We start from the raw sequence: 27,488 nt of genomic DNA on the forward strand, positions 1-27,488 counted from the left end.
ATGTCTGCTTTCTCATGTACTATTCTACTTCAGTTAACAATTATGGTTTGCTTCACAACATTTTTTTGTCTTTGCCATTGATGGTGAATTCCAGCCAAACCTTTGGTCATATCTGAGAGTCATTCTCCCTTACATAATTCTGCAGCCTATCCCTTGAGAAGTGGACTGTTCTTTGTACAAACTGACTAAGTGAAAATGGATCTCCAATATTGGGGACAGTCCAGTACTTGATTGTGTGGTTCTAAAACAAGCAACACCCATTATAAACCACAAATGATGCAAACTTGTAATTCATATGTTTTAGTATTTAACAGCTAATCTTTGGCAGATTACAAAATCGGCATCATTGAATACCCCTTTCAGACTCATGCTCAGAACGTTTTGGTCACTTCTTATCTTATATATAAATGTGTGTGTGTGTGTGTGTGTGTGTGAGTGTATGTCTCCAGCCCAGAAGTTCGAGGCTACAGTATGACACTCAAAGAGTGGCAAGGAGGCCCCAAGTTAATGAGTCAGAAGAAGAAAGAAGTATGGGACTACAACATGAAGCTGAAAGAAAGCAACTAAAGTGAAAGACGAACAAGAGAAAAACTCACTTAGCCACTGATAGACAAGGGGGGGGGGGGGGGGGGGGGGGGGGGGTGGCGAACGCATCCATAAAATGAAACCGCTGGCTCTGGATACACAGATAGTATATATATATATTTATATAAGAATAAATAACAGGGGGCGGCATGGTGGCGCAGTGGGTAGCACTGCTGCCTCGCAGTTGGGAGACCTGGGTTCACTTCCCGGCTCCTCCCTGCGTGGAGTTTGCATGTTCTCCCCGAGTCTGCGTGGGTTTCCTCCGGGCGCTCCGGTTTCCTCCCACAGTCCAAAGACATGCTGGTTAGGTGGATTGGTGATTCTAAATTGGCCCTAGTGTGTGCTTGGTGTGTGGGTGTGTTTGTGTGTGTCCTGCGGTGGGTTGGCACCCTGCCCAGGATTGGTTCCTGCCGTGTGCCCTGTGTTGGCTGGGATTTGCTCCAGCAGACCCCCGTGACCCTGTGTTCGGATTCAGCGGGTTGGAAAATGGATGGATGGATAAATAACAGGTAGATGATAAATTATTGGGGACCAAAAAGGTGCCCCAGCACTAAAAATGGAAAAGAAAAAAAAAAGTTAGATGTAAGGCATCCATCTGTGCCTTTCCCTTAAGCTTGGTCAAAGAATCTCTGCTACAAAGCTCCATCTCCATCTTCCTTGTTTCTGTTGACTTAAATAGCTTCCAGGATGGAAGAAGTGGCACCTACAAGGTAAAACCAGAAGAGTATGTTGCCAGACTTATCCACCTGTCTGAGGGTGTTAGGAACCGCACTTCTGTAGGCACTGATTTCGATATTCTAACCTCATTATAGTCCTGTTGATACTTCCAATGTGCATGTGTGCAACAATGTATACACAGTATTAAAACATTATTGGGGTAGAGAATAATTAAAAGATATCTGCATTTTATTTTGGGGTTTGGTTAGTGTTGCTGCTTGAATCCTTGACCGTGGTCAGCACATTCTCACTTGGTTATTTCAAACTGAGCCCAAATCAGTGCAGGTGTATGCTGTGTAATGGGCTAGCACCCAATCCAGGGTTAGTTCTTACTTCAGACCAGATGCTGACTAGATAGAGTCCAATTCCCTGTGACCCAAAAAACTGGAAAGTATGAATATTGTTAATTAAATAATATTAAACAATTAAATACAATTATAAATAAATGCAGGCATATAAAATCTGGGAAAGCAGTTTGTGATACTATGCACTCCTAACTGGAGACCTTTCCTAGTTTACACAGGTATGACATGTACAAACAGTGGAGCAGTTTAATGTCAGCTGACAGCACCTGCTTGTCCCATATGAAAAGTGAACAGTGCATTTTCACATTCATTAAAGACTGTGTTACTGGTATTTTACAACTTATAACTTAGAGCATTTTCCAAATGTCAGCTATATGAGAACAGAGATGGATAAGCAATTATACCTCTGTTAAAATTTGCCCTTCTAATCTGACCACATTTTACTAGTAAATTGCATATGGGGGGGCAGAGGCATAGCAAGTTTTTAATGACTGAATATCATAATATTGTAGATGAAATGGAGCCCCATCCTGTATAACACTTGGTGTGTAGCAAAGTTCATGTACTGTAAACATTGTTTCTCTAAAGAATGGCTGTTTTCCTTTGAAGAAATGTAAATGAATTGCAGCTTCAGAAGCACTTCAGCATACAGTATAGCTAATATGATTTCTATTGTCCACTGACTGTTTTTTTCCTTGTTTGGTACATACCTTGAGGTCTTTTTACATAGGGTGAAAATATACAAATTTACCAGTTTGTACAAAGGATCTTGACAGAATTTGAATAGCAGTAGCCTTGACAACAGAAATACATAATCATGTATAAATGAAGGTTAAATAGAGGTCCAGTAAACACATTTGACTGTAAGAAAAGACAATAGGCTATAATTTGCAGCTGATGTCTTTTCACTGATAAATGTTTCTTACATTTTTTTCACAGTATGCTGTGGAGTCACAGATTGAGCTGCATGGATTAGACCCTAAAAAAAGTATGTTGCTGATTCATCCCAGACCTGTAAGTTTTTGGATATTTTAGTTTAGTGTTTGTTTGACTTGTACATACTTTTGACGTGCACTTGTCATTCTTGTTTACAGGCTGCTTTCGCTTTATATTTTGCATTTCACATATGGGTCAGTTAGTTTGCATATTATATGAGGCAGGCAGTGTGGCATAGTGGTTAAGACTTTATACTTCTTATCCTTGAGGGAATGTTCAAATTCCATTACCAACATGGTGTGACCAGGTGCAAGTCACCTCACCTGTCTGTGCTTCAATTGGACGTAAAAGCAAAGTAAATATAATTGATTGTATCTGAAATGCTGTCAGTCATCTTGGATAAATGCAGCTGCCAAATAATGACAAAATAGTGCTTAGTCATAGTGACCAGCACCAGAAAGCTCATTAAAAACATCAGAAAGTTTCAGAAGTTCACATCCATCTGCTGACAACAGGGATGAGAAATCTGAATTTCTTCTGCTGATGTTTGTTAAATGAGGATTTTAAAGTATTGCAGCCATCCATCTTAGAAACACTAACTAAACTGAAGAGGATGCCGGAGCTGTTAATAAATGCACAGGGGTCAAATTGTGACTTGAATTGAATAAGTCGGTTAAATTGAACTCTTGTTCTGGAAAATACCCTGCTGGGTAAACAATTCTTTTAAAAAGGGGAGTTGATTCATAAGATGATGTCAATGATTTTTTTCTTAAGTCATAAGGGCAGGATCTGTGTGACAACCAATGACCACACACCTGGAAGTACAATGCATATGATGCAGTGATGTGGAATAAAGATAATGTATGTTTTACATCTCAGAAACAGAAAGAGAGGCTTGTCAGTATGATGTCTCATATTTATGTACCATGATAGAATGGGGGAGAAAAAAAATGGGCAGCGAATGTGGCTGAACTCATCGTACCTGTAAACCACCATACAGAACCAGCTCTGTCAGGCAAATTATTGACTGAAGAATAAAAAAAATAAGAAAAGAGAGAACTCTCAGTACTTTAGAAATATGAAACTGTGCTGGAAAGTTGTCATGCAGTTGGGTAATTTCTAAACACCCCTGGAGCTTTTCTTTGCATGTTTTTACAATATCCACCTATTGTTTCATATCACTCCTTTATCTCAGATACATGTTTCTCTATCTTTTCTATAGGTACTTTTCACCTTTTTCTTAACCCCGTAGATTTCACTTTCTGGACCCCTCCAGCTTCCATCTCACTTCTATACAGCAGAGACTTTTATCCTTAAACACAATTGGGTCTAAGCTAGCTCTGAACTCTCACAGGAAATCCCAATATTTTCTCTATTTTATCTTCTGAAAAATCTTATTTTTACAATCTGGTTCTTCTCAGAATTTCTGCTGTTTGGATCAATAGGTCATCCGGTTACAGTGTCAGTGTGATAAGGTATGTGGTGCTGCGTATTTTAAATAAATAAATGAAGGTTCCAGATAGGTGCAGATGCATGTGAGTACATGCATGTGCCACTCCGAGGTTGATTGGGGTGGTTGGCTGATCGCACATTTACATGCATATGTGGGAGGATCAGTCAAGTGCTTAATTCATACCTTGTAGCAGGTGATTGCAACTCCTGCACCCAGGTGCAGTTTAAAAGGGAGCCTGCATGGCGAAGTCAGACGGAGACAATAGAAGAATGAAAAAAGAAAGGCAGAGGTTAAAGTAAAAGGAGAATGAGAGGCAGGATTGGGAGCTGTGCTGTTTGGGATGGAGGCAGGCGGTCAGGGGTGAACTTCAGAGACAGGAATGTATGGCCAGCGCTTAATGGGGCTGGAGAGGATCACTCCTGCTGAGCACCTTACAGAGCAGGAGTGACCCATGGATTCAGAGTAGGCTTTCACAGATGCTGGGGAGGGCTGTGGGAGTAGGAGCAGGCCAGGGAATAGCAGTGAGGAGGAAAAGCTGCATTTTGATGGTTGATTGCACCTGTTGGTGGGCATTTCCCAATAAGCAGAGGAGACATCATTTTAGATGTCTGGGGCTCACAATTTAAGAAAAAGTTCCTCCTTGGTTATTAACCTTGTTTTTATAAGAAGAAGATTTATCATTATTTGTGAATTTCCCCTTGGGATTAATAAAGTATATCTATCTATCTATCTATCTATCTATCTATCTATCTATCTATCTATCTATCTATCTATCTATCTATCTATCTATCTATCTATCTATCTATCTATCTATCTATCTATCTATCTATCTATCTATCTATCTATCTATCTATCTATCTATCTATCTATCTATCTATCTATTTGGGCTTTGGTTTCATGGATTATTTATGTATGGAAAAGCACTGCACTATTTGGCACCTTTTTAATAAAAATACATAAATCACTTTTACAACTACCCTTGCTGACTGTGTGTGTGTCCTCATTTGCACAGCTTATCCATGGTTTCGTTATCCACAATTTCAGGTTCAAGCAGCCAGGGTTCATGGAGCTAACCTGGACTGTCACAGACATGCAGTGAGTTTCCTGAATTAGAGATGGTTGGAGACTGAGTAGATGGAGATTAGTGACATGGACGCCTTAGCCTAGGGGTCCACCTTCCACATTTCCTCATTGGCATTCTGATTCCTCTCTTATTGTTATCCTTCCTTTTCTCTTTCTATTTACAATTCCTTACAGTAGAGAGAGAGGAAGTAATGAAAAGATAGGTGTTTGTTTTATCATTATCCTTAAGAAGGTTGTAATTGTTTCCACTTTTTTATATTAATTGGATTCAATTAAAAAAAAAGTGATGGTGAGGAGAATGGCTAAAGTGTACATATGTTTGTAAACAACAAACTGAGCAGCCTGAAAAATCTCACAGGAAACAGGATTAATAATCAGTTGCAGTAGAATGAAATAAGAGCACTGCTCTTGTGAAGCTGATTGAATTGCACAAAAGAAAAGCTGAGGCTTTAAACCAACTTTGAAAGAAACCATCAGTGGAAGTTCACAAACAGATGCTACTAGAGAATTCCAGTGAGAAGAAGCCACAAAAACTAAATGAGCACTCGTCAAGAGTTGAAAACTGGTTAAACTGTACTGTCGTCATTCCTTTTGTGATGTAATGCTACCTTGATGACTATTTTACATTATTCTAATAATACGTTTTATTCAAAGAGAACCTTTCTTAGTTTCTAATTAACATTTGTTAATAAATATATATTTTTAGAAGTGAAGAACATGGCAGATTAATTAACACAGTCAGTTTCACAAAGTAAGTTGGGGAGGGAATTTGACATACACTAAGCTGATTTAAAGTCTTATGTTTACAGTCATATGAAAAAGTCTCAGCCTGCATAATAATTTACTCTACTTTCAACAAAAAAGATATCAGTGGTATGTCTTTAATTTCCTAGGAACATCTGAGTACTGGAGTGTTTTCTGAACAAAGATTTTTAGTGAAGCAGTATTTAGCTGTATGAAATTAAATCAAATGTGAAAAACTGGCTGTGCAAAAAATTTGGGTCCCCTTGTAATTTTGCTGATTTGAATGCATGTAACTGCTCAATACTGGTTACTTGCAACACCAAATTGGTTGGATTAGCTCGTTAAGCCTTGAACTTCATAGACAGGTGTGTCTAATCATGAGAAAAGGTATTTAAGGTGGTCACTTGCAAGTTGTGCTTCCCTTTGACTCTCCTCTGAAGAGTGACAGCATGGGATTCTCAAAGCAACTGAAAAGATCTGAAAACAAAGATCGTTCAGTATCATGGTTTAGGGGAAGGCTACAAAAAACTATTTCAGTGTCAGTTTCAACTGTAAGGAATGTAATCAGGAAATGGAAGGCCACAGGCACAGTTGCTGTTAAACCCAGGTCTGACAAGCCAGGAAAAGTACAGGAGCGGCATATGAGCAGGATTTTGAGAATGGTTACAGACAACCCACAGATCACCTCCAAAGACCTGCAAGAACATCTTGCTGCAGATGGTGCATCTGTACATCGTTCTACAATTCAGAGCAATTTGCACAAAGAACATCTGTATGGCTGGGTGATGAGAAAGAAGCCCTTTCTGCACTCACGCCACAAACAGAGTCACTTGTTGTATACAAATGCTCATTTAAACAAGCCAGATTCATTTTGGAGCAAAGTGCTTTGGACTGATGAGACAAAAATTGAGATATTTGGTCATAACAAAAAGCGCTTTGCATGGCAGAAGAAGAAAAACACCTGTTTCCTACTGTCAAATTTGGTGGAGGTTCCGTCATGCTGTGGGGCTATGTGGCTAGTTCAGGGACTGGGGCCCTTGTTAAAGTCGAGGGTCGGATGAATTCAACCCAATATCAACAAATTCTTCAGGATAATGTTCAAGCATCAGTCACAAAGTTGAAGATACGTTGGATATTCCAACAAGACAATGACCCAAAACACTGTTCGAAATCTACAAAGGCATTCACGCAGAGGGAGAAGTACAATGTTCTGGAATGGCCGTCACAGTCCCCTGACTTGAATATCATTGAAAATCTATGGGATGATTTGAAGCAGGCTGTTCATGCTTGGCAGCCATCAAATGTAACTGAACTGGAGAGATTTTGTATGGAAGAATGGTCAAAAATACCTCCATCCAGAATCCAGACACTCATCAAAGGTTATAGGAGGCGTCTGGAGGCTGTTATATTTGCAAAAGGAAGTATAAACTAAGTATTGATGTAATATCTCTGTCAGGGTGCCCAAATTTATGCACCTGTCTAATTTTGTTATGATGCATATTTTCTGTTAATCCAATAAACTTAATGTCACTGCTGAAATACTACTGTTTCCATGAGGCATGTCATATATTAAAAGGAAGTTGCTACTTTGAAAGCTCAGCCAATGACAAACATAAATCTAAACTTTTTCATATGACTGTATCCACTACACCATACTGCCTGACATGTATTTACACTTTATATTTACTTATTCGGCTGAAGCCTTTATCCAAGGTGACTTACAACATTTATGATACGATTGGTTACATTTTTTTTTTGGTTTTGCAAATGGAGCACAGGCAGGTCAAGTGACTTGCTCAAGGCCACACTATGTCATTAGCAGGATTTGAAACCACAATCTCGGGGTTTGAAGTCCAAAGCCTTCACCACTATACCACACTGCATTTCTGTATTAATGACCAAACCATGATCATATATTCCAATATTGTTTTGAAGCTTCAAAGATAAAATTTGCTTCCTTTTCCTTTTTTTAATCTAATTTCTCACAGTGACGTAAAAATTATTCAAAGCTGGTAGCAAAGTTACTGTAATCTTAGTGCAATCTTCTTGGTATAACAGTTGCTATCTGTATTAAATATTGAGTAAGATAGTTATTATATTATATTTGAGAAAGTTACATTACTTGGCCACTCTAAAGTTCCATGAAAGGAATGATATGTTCATGAGTGTGCCCTTCTGTGGACTTTCACTTCATGCACAGGTTGTTTCTGCCTTGTGACTAATATTGCTGGCATAGCCACCTTTTAATCCTGAACTAGAAAAACAGATTAAGAAATGGATGAATGGCTGGGTGTTTTTGGGTATTCTACACAATTTGAAACATAGTCCTTATATATTTTCTTTCCTTAGAAGACATAAAAACAGTTTACCACATGCACGTCAGAATAGGTAATCTTCCTGAAGCTAAGCATGTTCAGGCCCAATCAGTACTTGGATGGGAGACCATCAAGAAAAAAGATGGGTTGCTGCTAGAAGAGTATTGGTGAGGCCAACAGGGGTCGCTAACCCTGTGGTCTGTGTGTGAATCCCAATGCCCTTGTGTAGTGACAGAGACATTGTGCTGTTAAAATGGTGCATTCCTTTTGATGAGACATAAAACCAAGGTTCTGACTCTCTGTGGTCATAATCCCTGGGCATCCTTTGCAAACAGAAGATTGTATTCCAATGTCCAGGCTAAACTGTTCACCACGGCCTGGTCATTCTGATCCCCCTTATTATACAATGTCCCTAATTGCCCAACTATCTTTCTCTCTTCTTTGCCACCTGACGGCTAATGTTTGGTGAGCGTACTGGCACAAGAAAGGCTGCTGTTGCATCATCCATGCAGATGCTGCAAGTTGGTGGTGGTTGAAGCAATTCCCTACTCATTGTATAAAGTGCTTGAGTAGTGAGAATAGGTCACTTTCTTCTCATAGAAATAATCATAAAAATAAAGTATTGTTGTATAATAATCACAAAAAGTATAATCACAAAAAATAAAGAATTATTGGCTTTAAAGTATTCATTAATTATAAAACTAAAAATAGTAAAAGATTTCCACATGTTGGAAAAATAGAGAAGGTTAGAAGCAGAATGTGTTGGATGAATAAGCTTCATCGTGTGTGACTGTAAATGGGAAGCTGAGAATAAAGCCAGGGAGAAGAAAGGAGAGAAAGACAGAGTTAGTGAGAAAAGCAGCCATTCCAAAAGGTAAAGAAAGAGATTAAAAGTCTAGTTGGTCATTTAGTTGTTGTATGAATGTGTGATCTGAGTCTGAGAATGAGCTTAGCTTCTGTTTATGTTTGCAAAGTATCTTTGAAAACACTGTGAAAGAACACAAACAGAGAGATCAGGGTGGCTATGATCAAGGGATGTGAAATATTCTGCAGTAGGCTCTGTGCAGTCTTTGATCATAATGGCCTCCTGAAACAAGCTGAAAATTGTCTCACTGTTTCTCCTATGCAGATGGCAGGACAATTTCTACAAGAAATAAGTGAATAAATCTTGTGTCTCTAACCCACTTTTAAAATGTTTTTCTCAGGTTGGACATTACCTTTACCTTTCTTTCTTTTGCAACTTGACATACCCCTTGATGTGAGTTAGGCACCTATAAAAACTCAGTTAGTGTCTGATTAATTTTTTCTTGAGATTCCCTTTGTTATTTTGGGGGATTTGGGTATTAGGCATCATTTCTGAGTGTATAGGCAAAGTGCTGGAAGTATATATATTTTGATATTATATTTTCACATTACAGAAACAGAATACAGTATTATTGTAGTTATGGGACCTACCATTTTGAAGGTCCTATAATCAGGATATGGTTCCTGGTTGTTAGTGGTCATGTTCCGAGAATTCGTATCATGATTGCAATGAACCTTTCAGCATATGTGATGATTGAGAGTAAATTTGAGCAAATTGGTGTTCCTGATTGACTTTTGGTTTTAGAATTATTTGCTTTTTATTACAACTACAAGTTTGTTTAACATTTTGGTTTTGGTGTCTGATTCTGGTTTCTCTTGATATTAACTTTAACTCCGTGTTGGTTGCAATCCATCTCCTGGGCTTGATTTATCATTTGTTTCAGAATTACTCCTAGGAATTGCAGTAAATGTCTTAATAGGGAAAAAACTTGTCTTGTCTGACATTAGGACATGAGAAGTATGTAAGAAACATAATACATACACTCCTAGCTAGGAGTGAGAGTTCACATTTGAGAATGAATGATTTTAACTTATGATGTTTTGTACTTTTCTGATACTAATGCTAAGGCTGCACTACAAAGATGATGATAATCTTCAAAGCAGTGATATATGAAGAAGAAGAAAAACAAGTTGTTACAACATCAAGAATAGTACTGTGACAAGCACCCCGATGGGAAGACCAACAAAGACACAGATACTGATTGAGAGTAAAGCCTGAACTCGGCCACGTTTACTTAACACTAGAGTTACCAAAGCCTACGAAAAAAATCGTAATTTCAATCGTAATAACAAATGCATTTCATGTGTGTTCCTTGTCTACAAAGATCTGTGTAAGTGTAGGATGACAGTCCAAATATCAAATAAGCACTTTCACAAAAGGTACAAATATAACAAAACAAGTGTGCTTTTATTCAAGACTATAACTGAAGAAAAAGAAATCAGGTTAGTGTACTTTATTGTCACGACTGCTTTGGTAGTACAGTGGTAAGAACTGCTAACTCATAATCAAGAGACCACCGGTTCAAGCTTTGCCACAACTGCCGAGCTTCCTCTGTTTCATTGACATGGGCATACTCACAAAGTACATGTGTACTGAAGTGACTTTAGTTGCAGGTGGAAGGTCCATGCAACTGTTGTTACGATTATTAATCTCCAATCGTACCCTACGCAATTGTGTTTGATCTTATTCAGGAAAAGATCCCAGTCGCCCCATGAGAGAAAAACTTTCCGAGGCTAAGGTCATAAAGCTTACGAAACTGTTTCTGGACAAAGGCAGAACCGTAACAACAGTTGCGTGGAGCTTCCACCTGCAACTAAAGTCACTTCAGTTCACATGTACTTTGTGAGCATGCCCATGCCGCTCAAACAGAGGAAGCTCTGCAGTTTACTTGTGATTTTACCCTGTAGGAAGATACGTAAATAAATCAAGGTAAATAACATTTGATCTGACTTTTATATAAGTAACATATATATGTTTCTTATGTAAAGACCATCACAAAATATAACACTATGTAACAAATGTTTATTTTTATTTTGTTCCTGGGTACAAAGTGTGTTTTCCTAACCCGTTATGCCTAAAAAAAATAGAAAATAGCTGTTGATCCGCAAAAACTTTGCTTTTGTGATCAGGACAATGATATTTTGAAATTTGTCTGTTTTCGAGAAAATTCTCGATTCGCATTCAATACTGAGTAGTCTTCTAGAATATGCTTGAACTGTTAGAATTGTCCAGAAGTTTCTAGAATTTTCCAGAATTATCTAGAACTTTCAAGAAACTTTTAGAACTTTCTAGAACGTTCTCGGACTGTCCAATAGCAGTCATACAAGTATAGAAGCACAGGTGACTCGAACCAACAATTCGGTTTATGTTATTTTTTTGATTTGATTTAGATGGCATCGAGAGGTTGCTTGCACCCAGCAGATGCATTTTGCTACATCTGTGGACAATTTATAAAGACAAGAGCGAGAAAGTATTCCGTGAAAGCATGTCGTAAGATGTGCGAGGCCTACAAGGCATACTTCAGCATGCCTGTCGGGGATCAAGACAAGCCCTGGGCACCTCATTTCACATGTGAATATTGCAAGAAAACTCTTGAAGGTTGGTACAGGGGAGAAAAGAGAGCCATGAAGTTTGCTATCCCGCGAATTTGGCGGCAACTGACTGACCACTCAAGCAACTGCTACTTCTGCATGGTGGATCCTACCAAACGTCGCACTGGCAAGAATGCGCCTCAAATTGTTTATCCAGACATTCCTTCTTCCATTGCCCCAGTACCACACTGCCCCGAGCTGCCCGTTCCCACTCCTCCGAAGAGGGATCAGCCATCTTCAGGAGACAGCAGCAAGTCAGACAGCGAGGAAGATATTGCAGATCCAGATTGCGGTTTCACAGTTGCGGCTGAGGAGAGAAGGCCATACTTCCCTAACCAGAAAGACGTCAACGATCTGATCAGAGACCTTGGTCTTACCAACTCCAATGCTGAGCTTCTGACATCCAGGCTCAAGCAGTGGAACTTGTTGGATGAAAGCGTGCAAGTCACAAATCAGAGAAAGCGTCACCAAACATTTTCCAACTTCTTCAGTCGGCAAGATGGGCTGTGCTTCTGCAACAATGTGGCCGGTCTATTCGAGGCTATAGGTATTACCTATAACCCGAGTGAATGGCGCCTATTCATAGACAGTTCATCCCGGAGCCTCAAAGCTGTGCTGCTTCACAACGGAAACAAGTACCCGACTCTCCCTATGGCTCACACTGTGCATCTCAAAGAGGACTACACCAGTGTCAAGATGTTGCTGAGTGCCTTGAAGTATGACGACTATGGATGGGAGGTCATCGGAGACTTCAAAATGGTGTCATTCCTGATGGGCCTTCAAGGCGGTTTCACGAAATTTCCTTTGCCTCTGGGACAGGCGTGACACTAAGGCGCACTATCACAGAAAGGACTGGCCACAGCGGACCGAGTTCTCTGTGGGGAAGAGCAACGTCAATTGGGAGCTGCTGATAGAACCTCAGAAGGTGCTGATGCCACCACTGCACATCAAGTTAGGCCTCATCAAGCAATTTGTCACGGCTCTTGACAAGGAGTCAGCAGCTTTCAAGTACCTCCAAGATCTCTTTCCAAAGCTGTCCATGGCAAAGGTCAAGGCTGGTATCTTCATCGGACCGCAGATCAAGAAGATCATAGAATGTGACGAATTCGCCAAGCTGCTGAACAGGATGGAGAAAACGGCTTGGAACAGTTTCGATGCAGTGGTTCACGGCTTCCTGGGTAATCACAAGGCTGAAAACTATGTGCAGTTGGTTCGGACTCTCATAAAGAATTACGCCAAAATGGGATGCAGAATGTCTCTCAAAGTCCATATCCTTGACGCTCATCTTGACAAATTCAAGGAGAACATGGGAGCTTACTCAGAGGAGCAATGCGAGCGCTTTCATCAGGATATACTGGACTTTGAACGTCGTTACCAAGGACAGTATAACGAAAACATGATGGGGGACTACATTTGGGGGCTTCTTCGAGAAAGCGATTTGCAGTACAGTCGTAAATCTAGAACACCTACTCATTTCTGAACCTTTTTGAGTGGTTTTGACTGTCTTTGTCTATTTACCATGCAAGTGTTGTTCTTTATCAGACCGCATGAAAGAAAATATAAAAATTCCCTTGTTTTGTCACTATAAATACGAAATTTTCTGGGCTGTGGTCATAAAATCAAAGTTTGTGCTGAATGTAGTCATTTTTCCATAGGCTTTAGACATAAGCAGTTGAAATATAACTCTTGGAAGCCAGGAACAAAAATTGTGTTACATAGTGACACAAACTGAACTTTGCACGACACCTTGGCAAGATCTGTATGCCATGCTGTTTCGTTGAAAGACATGCGTGTGGCAGACTGACTGGCAGGATGACGCCCGACCTGTTGCTACATCCAAACTGGGCCATCTTTCGCCTTGACATCTGATTCAGCTGTGTTGTTCTTATATGTGATAGGACGTTTCACACTGGGAGGGGAGGGCTTCTGTTCTCTTTCTCCAATGTAGAACCCTCAACCTCATCTGAGTTCACCTCTGTTATAGCACGTCTTTATTTGACAACAGCAGTGTTAGATCAGGGGGAGCATGAACGTGACTGAGAGAATAAAAGTGAATAATAAAAAAAAATGCTAACCTTTACAAGTACCATACATTTACACCAGCTATTACAGACTCAAATTAAATGTATGTTTTTATTGTATAATAGTAACAGTAAGAGCAGCTCACTACTCAGAGTGTTTATTTTGGGACGTGGCAAGGCTCAAACCTGCGGCCTCTTGATTATGAGTCAGCAGTTCTTACCACTGTTCTACCAAAGCAGTCGTGACAATGAAGTACACTAACCCGATTTCTTTTTCTTCGGTTATAGTCTTGAATAAAAGCTCACTTGTTTTGTTATACTTGTACCTTTTGTGAAAGTGCTTATTTGTTATTTGGACTTCAGTCTTCACACATTATACACTTCATGTCAAAATTTTGTCATTAGTACTAAAGCATGAAAAAAGTCTGTCTTTTAGGTATATGTTCAGCATTTCTTGCATTTCCTGTCATCCTACACTTACATAGATCTTTGTAGACACGGAAAACACACATGAAACGCATATGTCCCAAAATAACAATATATTATTTTCCCTATACAGTTCCAGGTACCCCACTCCCAGATAAACAAGACTTGAGCTGGGAGAGCTTTTTGCCCTTCCGAGCAATGTGAGGATGGGATAGCAGGCTGCTTGCTGCTTTTGCTTATCGACACATTTACAAAACAAAAGACGCTTATGGAGAGGTGTGAATGGATTTAAGGTGGGCTGGGATTACGAGTTTTTTTGTAGGTTTTGGTAATTCTAGTGTTAACAATGAATGCTCCGTGGATTGTTGCTGCCTTGTGGCTGCTGGGGTAAGCTCCTGTTTCCTCACAATAATGTTCAAGATAAAGCGAGCTTGGAAAATAATCCCCCATTGTATGTTCAGATGAAATACCTTGCTGCTGTTATGGCCATGGAAAACTGCTTGTAAAGTAACAGTAACTGAAAATAGCCACAAGTATTCTTGCACTTTTTCTGAAGTCATATTCACTCACTGTCCTAATTATCTTCCTCTGTGCTGTACCCCACTCCACAATTTCCCCTTATTTTCTGAGATGCACTATTTATGCCCCAGGTGTCTCCACTAGCCTTGGACCTTCCTGAGTTTGTAAGGTGTAAAGTAAATGTTCCAAGGGTTTGTGGAATGCAGAGCTTAATGTACTTGTGTAAAATTTTGCTGTCAATCACCCATCCAGTCCCACTTAATATCAGGGTAATATGCTGGCTACTACAGTACAGTTTGCACCCATGACCATGACAATACTGTGATATCGCTTGCGAATCACATATGTGCATATGCAAGTTCATTCACATTTGGGGCAAAGATCTTTATGTGTGTGCTTGAATGCATTTTGCCATAGCATCACCTCAAGTAGAGTGGAGGTGAAATGTGTAAAATCTGCATTATATCTCATGTGTTGTAAGGCTGTCAAAGTTGGGGACAAAGTTAGAGAAATGGATGGCTGTGACATACCCAGATCATTGCTATTGCAAAGCTGAATTTTACATGTAATGTATACAACTTTAATTTCAGCTGACAGCACATGGCTACTCCATGTAGATCAAGTAATCACATAATGTACAAGATTTGTAACGAATATTAATTGAGTCATGTCAAATTGATCTTTTTACATGTTCATTGTTGTCTAGTGTTTCCATTTAGCCTTAATTCTGATGAAATTAAGAGTGGTTTCTCAAATAAGGAAAAATTATATGCTTTTCGAGTAGGACCAAATTTGCCAGTTAGGATCATTTTCCTACTCTTGAGGTGCTTCATAAATATGGGCATTGATCCTTTTTACAGTACCCTTTTGTATATGGAAAGTGAAGGTTTAAAAAAACCAGGTGTGCTTGCCCATGCCTTTTTTTGTTTACATTATATAATACACAAAGTTTATGATATAATCTACTAATGTATATATATTGTATTGTCAGTAATATATGTCAGTAACAGCCTAAGAAGTAACTGTCTTCAGCCCTTCCCAAAAAATTCCAAGATCAGTTCAAAAAGATATTATCCCTTCAAAGAGTCCTGAGTTTGCCCCACGCTCTGTTCTCAATGTGTCATATCCGGCATGACCAGAGAAGTTTTCTAATTACTTTGCCTTTGGATAAATAATGGAATATTCCTGAATTTTATTTTGGAAATCTCTAGAGAGAGAGAGAAAGAAAAAAAAAAAAAACATATAGCATTGCTATTGTCAAGGGAAAATTCATTATGTGTTTTTGCGTCCAAGCTCACAATGTATATATTTACATTTGCATATGTTAATTTAGCAGACGCTTTTATCCAAAGATACTTTCAAAAAATGTCAACAGTTAGGGGTTTGTTTTGAAACAAGTGTTACCAGACTATGTTAGAAAAACAAGTGAAGACTTCTCTAGACCCTATAATTAAGCAATCATTAAACTAATTAAATCATAAGACCAATTAACCTTAAATACAAAAAGAACCTAGCATCAAAACCATTAGCGAGCAGAAAGGTATTCACAAAACAGGAAAGTCTTATTACCTTCTTAAACACACTGAGGGAGTCAGGTGCGCAGATACAAGTTAATGGAAAATAGTTTATATGTTGTTTCAATAATTGCATTTAATATATTCTTTTTTTCATGCTGCTGGAGAGTGGTAACATATTGCACGGACAGACATGCAAGTAAGAATTTCATGGTACATTTGACAATACTATTACTACTACTCTGAAGTCAACTGGTGTTCTAGGCTGGTTCCTTTCCTGTCCCTGGTAGTGTTGAGATATCTAAAAACTGAAAACATCCCCTTAATCAATTAATTTGAATTTTATGAAGTGCCAAAAATACTTTAAAACTATTTCAGAAATCACAATCACACTTCTCATACATCCTGTTTTGAACCATCTCAGGGTCACTCATTCCAGCAGCAACCTTGATGAGCTCTCACCTTATAGCAAATCAAGCACACACCCACACTCACCTAATAAAGGGGTAGTTTAGACAGAGAAGTTCACTTCAGATATACAGCTTGGAATTTGGGAGAAAACCTGCTATATGTGAAAAATGAACCCAGCAGACTCTGGAAGAATGTACTGTACAATATCCACAGATATAACTTCTGAGTCACAATTCAAACCCTGCGATGGAGTAGCTCTAGCCACTGCACCACTATGTCAAATTACAGCTCATAATGTAATCTATAATTGGCTAAAATTGGTAAGATGTGATATCACTGAAATACTTACAGAAGGGGCTTCATTAATTATGAATCATGTCACTCACTGGGGTACTGCGTGCCTTAGTAAACCATGCAATATGCACCTATCTAGTGAGCTTCTTTTATTTATTTATATGAAAGTGGGATTTTCTTTTATGGCATGCTTCAGTCGTTTTCTGCATTCGATTTTGTGCTATATGCTTTGTCGTATTATATTAACAAATTTTGAGATTTATCTTTACCTAATATTATTTTTCACAATTTTTTCTTCATTCCACAGGACAATTGAAGTGTTCCCTTACAATGATATTGTTTTTCAATTGACGTATGATGCTTTTTTTGTAGGCAAATTTAAAGGCATGATTAGCCAAGTAGTTCTTTATGCTCACTTGAAAAGTGACTGCTTCGGAATGCTTTTTGGAAACACACGGAAAAGCATCTTGTACTTTAAGAACTTGCATCGTAAAGTCACTCATTAATAACTGAGATTCATCGTTTTCAGGAAACGCACCCTGATTCAGTTTTGGAAGAAATATTTACATTGTTGAATGTTGTACACCAGTAGTCCCTTCATACTTGACTCGTTTTCTTTTTATTTTTAAGACTTCACTTTAACAATTTGTTCACTAAATTATTTCTAAAATGTTTCCTTTACAAATGTCAATTAACACATACAAAGCACCTGAGCAGGAACTGTTAATTCACCTCAATTTACACCTTTGTGCTTCTCATCAAGTGACAGCTTTAGTAATATGTGCAAAAATAAAGGCGAAAATGTTTGACATGTAACCTTAGTAAAGTTATAGCAATCCATTCTAGTGTTTTAAAAAAGAAAACAAAAAAGACAAAAAAGATCACCAATATCTTGCTTAAGTTCCATAGAAAAGTAAAAAAAGATTTGAAGGGAAATTTCCACTTTGGAATCATTAAATGTAGAAGCAAAAAAATATCTTGAAATTGTCTGATGCTGTCAGAAGAATATATTTCTGACATGATGTTACACCAGGTTCTATTTCCAGAATGCATTATCAGGAAATTTGGATGAAACTAAATACTTGAAAATAATCATTAAAACTCATTGACATCAACTTCAAAAATATCTTTAATTTTATTTCATTTTATACTGCTACCCTGACATTTTTACAAAGTTCCTCCTTTTTAAACCTGCCACTAGTATTTTTTATAAATGAATGTATGAGTACAGCCATAGATGTGAAATGAATGAGACTTAAAATGTTATTGTTCTTTTTCTAGTTTGGAAAATTAACTATACATACAAAAACTTTTGAATTTTGAACATTTATTATTTGAACGCTAAATGTCTCATCATGAATTCAAGAGGAAAAATGTGCTCTTAAGATCACAGCACTCTGAGATCAGATATAACATTTTTGCAGGTTGTCCATTTACAGTGCATAACAAGCATTAACCTAACATGAAAAGTCATAGGGTGGACCAAGTCTTTCACTCAAAGTAGGGTAAGACCACCAGTGGAGTGGGAATTCAGATTCACAATTTAATACCCATGTAGCTACTAAGAAAATTAGAATCAGAAATTACTTTATTGGCCAGGTACACTAATGTGTACTAGGAATTTGCCTTGATAGTATTGGTGCAACATACAATGAAAACACAAAATACAAAAGATAAATATAAGAAGATAAAATCTAACATGATAAAATGTGAAGCAGCAGACACGGGCAATACAACAATAGATAGTAGGATTAAAATGTCCAGGCAGTCTAGTGTGCAGGTATACACAGACACTGAGAAGAAGCTCAGATCTGATTAGTAAAGTAACTGCATTTAGAAAAAAATCTGTTTTAGGTGATGTGTTGTTTTAGCTTTCACTGCACAAAAACGTTTGCCGAAGGGAAGTCTTTGGAACAGGTGAAGCCCTGGGTCAGATTAGACCGTGAAGCCTGCTAAATCATGGCAATAAATAAGTGACCATATTGATTTTAATTGCACATACATATACAGTGATCCCTCGCTATATCGCGCTTCGCCTTTCGCGGCTTCACTCTATCGCGGATTTTATATGTAAGCATATTTAAATATATATCGCGGATTTTTTGCTGGTTCGCGGATTTCTGAGGACAATGGGTCTTTTAATTTCTGGTACATGCTTCCTCAGTTGGTTTGCCCAGTTGATTTCATACAAGGGACGCTATTGGCAAATGGCTGAGAAGCTACCCAACTTACTTTTCTCTGTCTCTCTTGTGCTGACTTTCTCTGATCCTGACGTAGGGGGTGTGAGCAGGGGGGCTGTTCGCACACCTAGACGATACGGACGCTCGTCTAAAAATGCTGAAAGATTATCTTCACGTTGCTACCTTCTGTGTGCAGCTGCTTCGTGAAGCGACATGCTGCACGGTGCTTCACATACTTAAAAGCTCAAAGGGCACGTATTGATTTTTCACTGTTTTGTTTTTCTCTCTCTCTCTCCCTGCTCCTGACGGAGGGGGTGTGAGCTGCCGCCTTCAACAGCTTTGTACCGGCGGTGCTTCGCATACTTAAAAGCCAAACAGCCCTATTGATTTTTGACTGCTTGCTTTGTTCTCTCTCTCTCTGTCTCTCCTGACGCGCACTCCTTTGAAAAGGAAGATATGTTTGCATTCTTTTAATTGTGAGACAGAACTGTCATCTCTGTCTTGTCATGGAGCACAGTTTAAACTTTTGAAAAAGAGACAAATGTTTGTTTGCAGTGTTTGAATAACGGTCCTGTCTCTCTACAACCTCCTGTGTTTCTGCGCAAATCTGTGACCCAAGCATGACAATATAAAAATAACCATATAAACATATGGTTTCTACATTCGCGGATTTTCTTATTTCGCGGGTGGCTCTGGAACGCAACCCCCGCGATGGAGGATGGATTACTGTATACTGTATATATATATATATATATATATATATATATATATATATATATATATATCCATCCATCCATTATCCAACCCACTATATGCTGACTACAGGGTCACGGGGGTCTGCTGGAGCAATCCCAGCCAACACAAGGCGCAAGGCAGGAAACAAACCCTGGGCAGGGTGCCAGCACACTGCAGTATATATACAGTATATATATATATATATATATATATATATAATATCTCAAAGTCTAAAAATGCTTTGAAGGATTTTATTGAAATTTGTTGATGTTATTAAAAGAAGAAATTATCCAACCAGTTTTTTTTTTTTGATAATAACGTTTACAATTACTTGCTCAGCAGACACTTTTATCCAAAGCAGCTTAAAAAATTGGTCAACATAATCGGGTAAAAATCAGTTTGGGAGATTGTTTGGGGACAAGTGTTGCAGCACGAGGGTACAAAACTGATCATCACAAGTGAAGAGCTCAGATCAAAATACAAGCTAGAAACAATTGCTAGATTAGAGAACCTAAGAGCTAATATCAGTTTCTATATAATATCAGTGTTGTTCTTTGCTGTACAATGCTTATAACATTCAAATAACGGCATAGTCTACGTAAATGTGCAGCCTGTAAACGTTAATGCTGCATGTGACAAGTTAAAGTCACGATTCAGTATATATAAATTTTGATTCCTCCAAAACTTTGTCACGGTATAAAATTAAAAATCAAAGTGTCACATTCAAGCTTGACTAAAGCGACTATTTTTACAGAATGTGCTACAGGGAAAATTATATTTATACCCAAAATTCTTTTTATTTTCATTAATTACCTGTTGGAATTAAAAAAAAATACAGCTTCCTATAAAATTGTGTTTTCCAATGACTATCAAAAAAGCCAAGGTCACTCAATAGGAAAAGAGCAAATTAATCTATGGCAGGAATGTTTACAGAAGGACAATTTTATGTAGCATATTAAATATCAAGGAGTTCCAGTGAACTAATAATATTAACCCCAGTAAAAAAATATATATATTATATACAATATAAACACATAGTGTACAGGAAGTCCTTAGTTACTTTTGATACATCCAATTAACCGATAGCACTATAACTATCGGCCCACGGTTTATATACATGCAGTATATAATTGGTGATTTAAAGTCCTAATTACAACTGTCCTCCTTTCTGTAGACAAATGAGAGCAATTTTATGTGGTTAGAAGAATTCTAAAAACAGGCCACAACACATTCACTTCAAGGCAGATAATGTGCCGCCATTAACACTAAGTAGAGATAGAAACTAGAAAAAACGAAACTGTAATGGAAATTAATCCATATGAGAGAGTAAAATGAAATAACTTTGCCAGCAATTTTAGCATGATTATATAATGCTAAAATAATACATCTGCATCTCTAATTTAAACACCGACACCAATGCCCCTTCTCTAACATTGACTGGCAGATCATTCCAGAGTTTGGGTGCCCTGTAGCTAAAAGTCTCTGCCTCCTACATTTGTTTTATTTACCTATGTAAATTTGAAAAGATCTGAACTTTTGAAAAATTTCAAAAAAAAATAAAATGTAATAAATATGTCTGAAGCCACCAGCTCCTAAAAGTAGCATCTACTAAGTTTCAAAATAGTAATATCTCTGTGGTCATTGTAAGTGGACAGGGCGAGTTAAACAAGACTAAGTGTGCAACAGGATTTATTAGATAGATAGATAGATAGATAGATAGATAGATAGATAGATAGATAGATAGATAGATAGATAGATAGATAGATAGATAGATAGATAGATAGATAGATAGATAGATAGATAGATAGATACTTTATTAATCCCAGGGGGAAATTCACATACTCCAGCAGCAAAAAATATTAAATTAAAGAGTAATAAAAAATGCAGGTAAAAAACAGACAATAACTTGAATAATGTTCAACGTTTACCCCCTCTGGTGGAATTGAAGAGTCGCATACTGTAGTTTGGGGGAGGAATGATCTTCTCAGTCTGTCAGTGGAGCAGGACAGTGACAGCAGTCTGTCGCTGAAACTGCTCCTCTGTCTGGAGATGACACTGTTTAATGGATGTAGTGGATTGTGAAAGGATTCAGATCTGTGTGATGAAAAGAGTGTAAACGTAGTACAGTATGTAAGCTCAAAAACAGGGCAACAGGAAGCCTGCTCAAGCAAAGTTAGATTAACCTCCAATTAAAAGCTTGCTTGAAGACAGAAAATATAAAAAAAAAGTCACTATGGCTCTCTGGGAGCAAGGCTTAATAACTCTAATTTTTCTGTATTCCAAGCATTATCAACTTATTTGTGAAAAGCTTTCTCAATTATTAAACAATTTTTTTTGTTTGTTTGTCAAATCCACCTGTTATTAAAATTATTATGTTTTATATTTACAGCTGTAGCAAAGACATGACCTTCAATATCCTTACAGCAGCAATAAAAAAATTTTTGTTTTTCTTCTTGGGGCAATGAGGTCTCTTGAATTCCATTCCACTCAACCTTTCAGTCATTTAATTGATTTAATTATTTGATTCAATGGATGCCTTTAACACTTCGGTAGGGCCAAACATATTTTGATTATCTGTTACAAGTATTCAGTATTTCCAGCTGAACAAATAACTAGAACAACTGGGATGAGGCTTTCCAGCCGAAATGAAAACCAGAGATGTCCAATGCTCTGCAGGATTAAACATGCCAATCCCTGCCTTCGGAGACTGAATAAACAGATTGCTGTGCTAGCATGTCTGGCTAAGTAAAGCACTGTGCACATTTTGCTTGTACTGAAATGGAACCAAAATAACCCCAAAGAATCAGTTATGTTTTATGTATTTTATCAAGTCCACTTAGGCGTATACACACTTGTTTCTTTCACTTATAGTATGTAAGGCACATAATAAATAATAATATTTTTTTCTGAAGACAGATATAAGATTATATTTGAAAGTGGGTACAACAAATATATAGCTGGAAATATACTTTTCGTTTCTGTAAGAGAGACCTGAAACTGAATCACTAATAATATGTGGACCTCAGGTATTTTACAACAGGGAAGGCTGAAGGATATTCAGTTTTTCTGCCTTTTGTAACAAACCTTTGTCATGTCATGAGGTGGCTGGCTGTGTGCACATCGTGTTTCCTGGATCTATGATTAGGGCTGCCACAAATAGTTACTTTGATAAGGATTAATCTATTCTACACTATTTTGTCAGTTAATCTAACAATTTATTTTCACCAAATAATTCAAGTAGTGCCTCGCAGTTAGGAGACCTGGGTTCGCTTCCCGGGTCCTCCCTGCGTGGAGTTTGCATGTTCTCCCTGTGTCTGCGTGGGTTTCCTCCGGGTACTCCGGTTTCCTCCCACAGTCCAAAGACATGCAGGTTAGGTGGATTGGCGATTCTAAATTGTCCCTAGTGTGTGCTGGGTGTGTGTGTGTGTCCTGCGGTGCCCTGGCGCCCTACCCGGGGTTTGTTTCCTGCCTTGCGCCCTGTGTTGGCTGGGATTGGCTCCAGCGGGTTGGATAATGGATAGATGGAATTCAAGTAGGCACATGGATGTGCGCTGTATTTAAATACTGAATAGAATCTGAAAATGTCATCATTAAAAAAAAACAGTAAAATAACTCCAACAAGAAGACAAACAAGACGATGTTAATCATAAAATATTTATGTCAAAAAGCCTAAATGTAAAAAAAAGATGGTTTTCATTAATAATGGACTTATTAACATAAGATGATGTCAGAAGTACAACATGAAACAATGCCAATTAGGCTTCTAATACTCATGTTACTTGTATTTTTAACAGAATCCATCTTAAATTGGGGTAGCTGTTATTCATAGATATCATGAAAATAGCATACAGCAGTTTAATCATGTTTGAAAAGTATAAAAAATCATATTGGAGGGGACAGGCAGCTCTTATCTCTTGAAGAGTAGACTGACTTAACACCAATATTCTATACTTTTGCAGCCGCAAATTATTAAATTATTATACTGCACTTTAAAATTTTCTGTAACAGTTATTGTTTGGACTGCCGACTTTGGTAGATTTTCATGCTTTGTTATGAAAGGTACAATGGCTGACCAATGAGCATTTTTTTTTTAATTCCTGATACTTGATACTGCTGTGGGCTGGCGCTCTGCCCGGGGTTTGTTTCCTACCTTGTGCTCTGTGTTGGCTGGGATTGGCTCCAGCAGACCCCCGTGACCCTGTGTTAGGATATAGCGGGTTGGATAATGGATGTATGGATGTTACTTGATATTGCCATCACCACATTTAAACATTTATTATTTATAAAAAAAAAAAGGAAAATGGTGATAAGCAGGACTGACAATATGTACTGTATGTAAGTCCATTTGTTCATAGTCAATTTTTTACTTCTTCAAAAGCAACCTAATAGATATCTTAATCAATTGAGAAAGTGTGTGTTGATAATCCATCAAAAATAAAGTGCAAAAGGTTCTGAGCAACACCCAAATGACTCAGAAAAATTCTGCTTATAAAATTACTTTCAAATTACTTCTGACACAGGAGGTGAAGTGAAGTGGGAGAAAACCTTTACACTCAAAACACTTCATATTTAGCATCCACTATAACTCTTCCAGGGTTCTCCTTTCTGGCAAGATGAGGGCAGTGGGACAGTCACCAGGCTGTCAGCACCGATTTAAGAGAGAATGTCGGAAGAGCCCAGAACCTTTATACTAAAGACATGTGTACCCTTTTAAACATTAAAACCAGGATTTTGCTGGGCTGCATATTCTGCATGGTTGGCAATCTAAACTGCAGTGGAAATTGTTGGCTTTTGGAAAGAGATCACTTTCTAGCAGCAGCTCCATTGTGAGCAGAAAGCTAACTGTATTTTACTGTGCCACAAATTCTGTTTCAACTGTGTCAACTGCTATGGATTAAAAAAATACATCCAGCCTGATTGCTTATTGAATGCGATTTATTTACAGTTTATTGACTTTAGAAAAATACTTTATAAAGCTGACCAATATTTAATATATAGATTGTTGTTGAGGCTCAATTTTGATAAGTAGTTGCCGGCCCTGGCAAAGGGTGAAAATGCATCTCTGTTTAAAATAAAATTAACAAGTGCATTTAACATACTACAATATCACTTTGAGCTGCATTATTTGTATGAAAATGTGCTATATGAATAAATGTTTTTGTTGTTATCATATTTAGCTAGCATATGTACTTGAACATATTTTACTTCAGTTCACTCGTCAGTAACAATAACGGCAAATGACAAGAGCACTTCGCAAGCCGTTTATCTGTTCTGTCAGAAGTAATACCATGGCTCTAACTTTTGTCCCAATGTTAATCATTAGCATGAATTTCTCAAGTTAGTCAGCAAAACCGCAATATAAGAACCATCATTGAACAACTAAATAAGAGTAAGTGGGTTACTTACTGTATTGCTGGCTTGTCCACTGTTATACTTCCTCTTTAGGTGTTCATGCGGCCGTTGTGAAACACCATCTTGTTTTGTACACAATGAACAACCATTTTCCCAGATTTTTGGGTGAAATACTCTCACACAGACGAGAATTTTTCTGAATGTGGTACAACTACCACCAAGACTAGCCTACTCAAAAATAGCACAGAGTGTTGCTGTATGCCAGCATGTGGTGGAGGTGCAGGTACAATTAATTGTTTCCGAAAATATAATTTGATCAAAATTTGTACTCGATTAGTATATTACATCCAACTTGTTTGGCTAGCCACAGTGGATTCAGAAAGTATTCAGACCCCTTTGCACTAGCAGAAATTAAGGGCAAGTACTTTCAAAATTCAATCCAGGAAGCCAAGTTTTATAAGAAGAATCTTAGAAGTTCTGATTCTGAATACCACATCAATCTCCGGATCCACTCCACTAGACTACCTAGCACACCTGCGCCACTATGAGGCCTGAGTGTTCCATATTTATTTAAAAATCGCACATCACCAAGGACATTTCTCATCACAAATTTTAATACATTTGCAGAATTTTCAAATACTCTGTTTCTGATTTGTCATTCTTGTGTATTGAGTAATGCTTGATGTGGGGAAACTTTAATTTAAATGATTTTAGGACATGACAGCAAAACAAATTGTGAAAAAGTAAAGGGGTCTGAAAACTTTATGAATCACCAAATAATCACAATAGCTCATTCAGATAACATTACAGCTTGTCCAGGTTTCAGCTTTAACCACCTAGGAGTTTATTCAGAATTCCTAGGATTCGTCTTGTGAAATGTTGCTTCTGGATTCCATTTTGATTGAACTTGTCCTTAATTTTGCCCAATGCTCTTGAATACATGATTCACTATTAAACAGTAAGAATTCTTCTGAAATGAATCAACTGTGTATATTCCTTAAAGTAATATGAATTTGTTCAAGACTAAAAGGTTTCATTCCCTTAGCCTGTGGGATTAGTGCATGCCCATTAGATCACTTGGTTTTGCAAATATTCATCTATCCAGTTGTCTATATTCTGGGCATGCATATTTAACCAGAAAGCTCAAGGCTGTGTTAGGATCTTTAGTCACATGCTGGGGAGTAACTCAGGACAAGACATCACTGTGTCACATATAACATTAAGTTGTTAGTATGCATGAGAATAATGGACCATTAGAAGTCAACATAACAATCATGCATTTGGAATGAGAAGCAAAAAATAAAGTACTCAGAGAATGCCCATCTGGACTTGGGGAGAAAGTGTCGGGAATGAATCTGGGCTCTGCAGTTGTAAGGCAGCAGTACTAACCCCAGTCCTAGAATCCCAATCTTTTCAGTTCAGATGCTATTCCTGGCACTGCCAATGTTCAAATTTCACTGATTCTCTGTGTTTGTGTGAGTTTTCCTCTGGATATTGTGGATTTCCCACTATATTACTCAATTGCACAGATTGCCTTAATTAGTGATCTTAAACATGATCAGTGTAGGTGATTGTGTAATGTGCTTTACTAATGAGCCATAATAGACTGGTTCCCACCTGGCGCCCTATCCTATTCAGATGGGCACAAGCTCCCTGCAACACTGTGTTAGAAAAGCGAAGAAGAGGATGGATTAGTCATTTCTTTGCAGTATTCTTTCTTCTTCATATTTTGTACTAATTATACATTCATATATTAAACATTTTAACATAGTTTGATGCTACATTGTAAATTTAAACTACATGGCTTTCTCTAAAACCTGCCCAGAGGTTTCTAGTTAAAAAATACATTCCAATAAAAATGAATGTTGGCTTAGTTAAAATTTGGTATTTTTCAAGTTGAAGATGCTTTTTCACAGTCATGGAATACATTAGCTTTCATCTGAAAATGTATTCTTAATTTAAGAATTTTTTATATATTTAAAAAATACCATACCCGTTTTTCTGGTTTAAAATAACGTCTACAGGGCATTGATGCAAATCTGAAAAAAGCCTAGAACATGCCAAATACAGCACTTTTTAAGCCAATAATGTTCACTAGTATTGATCTGCATCTTTAAATTGCATGTAAATTGTAAAACTGCACATCAATGTCATTTTAGGATAAAAAACATTTGGAGATTCTGCCTTTTTAAAGGAAGTCTGGCTATTTTCTTCATGTCCTTACCTGTCTCTCTGGAGCATAGATTCCTGTAATTTGTTTCGCTAGTCCTGCAATTGCCCATGCCAGACACATTTGCTCCACCAATACAATTTCTTCATAATATTTTTTATATGCATATATGTTTTAATCCGAGTGTTTTACATTGTAAGAATAAACTGAAAGAAAATTACTGTTTTGTGAAAAATGTAAAATCTAAGATGACAGCCTAGGACTGCGAATTG

General features: G+C 37.7%; 1 protein-coding gene across 2 annotated transcripts in view; it reads left to right on the forward strand.

Annotated features, from left to right (window-relative positions):
• The window catches only part of kynu (kynureninase), a 179,568-nt gene that overhangs the window by 61,111 nt on the left and 90,969 nt on the right, over positions 1 to 27,488 (forward strand). For both annotated transcript variants that reach the window (XM_028806512.2, XM_028806511.2), the window contains one exon: positions 2,547 to 2,621. In XM_028806512.2, the coding sequence (XP_028662345.1) occupies positions 2,547 to 2,621 (75 nt within the window). The remainder of the gene's footprint in view (positions 1 to 2,546; positions 2,622 to 27,488) is intronic.

Source organism: Erpetoichthys calabaricus, chromosome 8 (assembly GCF_900747795.2).
Source record: "Erpetoichthys calabaricus chromosome 8, fErpCal1.3, whole genome shotgun sequence".
Classification (NCBI taxonomy): Eukaryota; Metazoa; Chordata; class Cladistia; order Polypteriformes; family Polypteridae; genus Erpetoichthys; species Erpetoichthys calabaricus.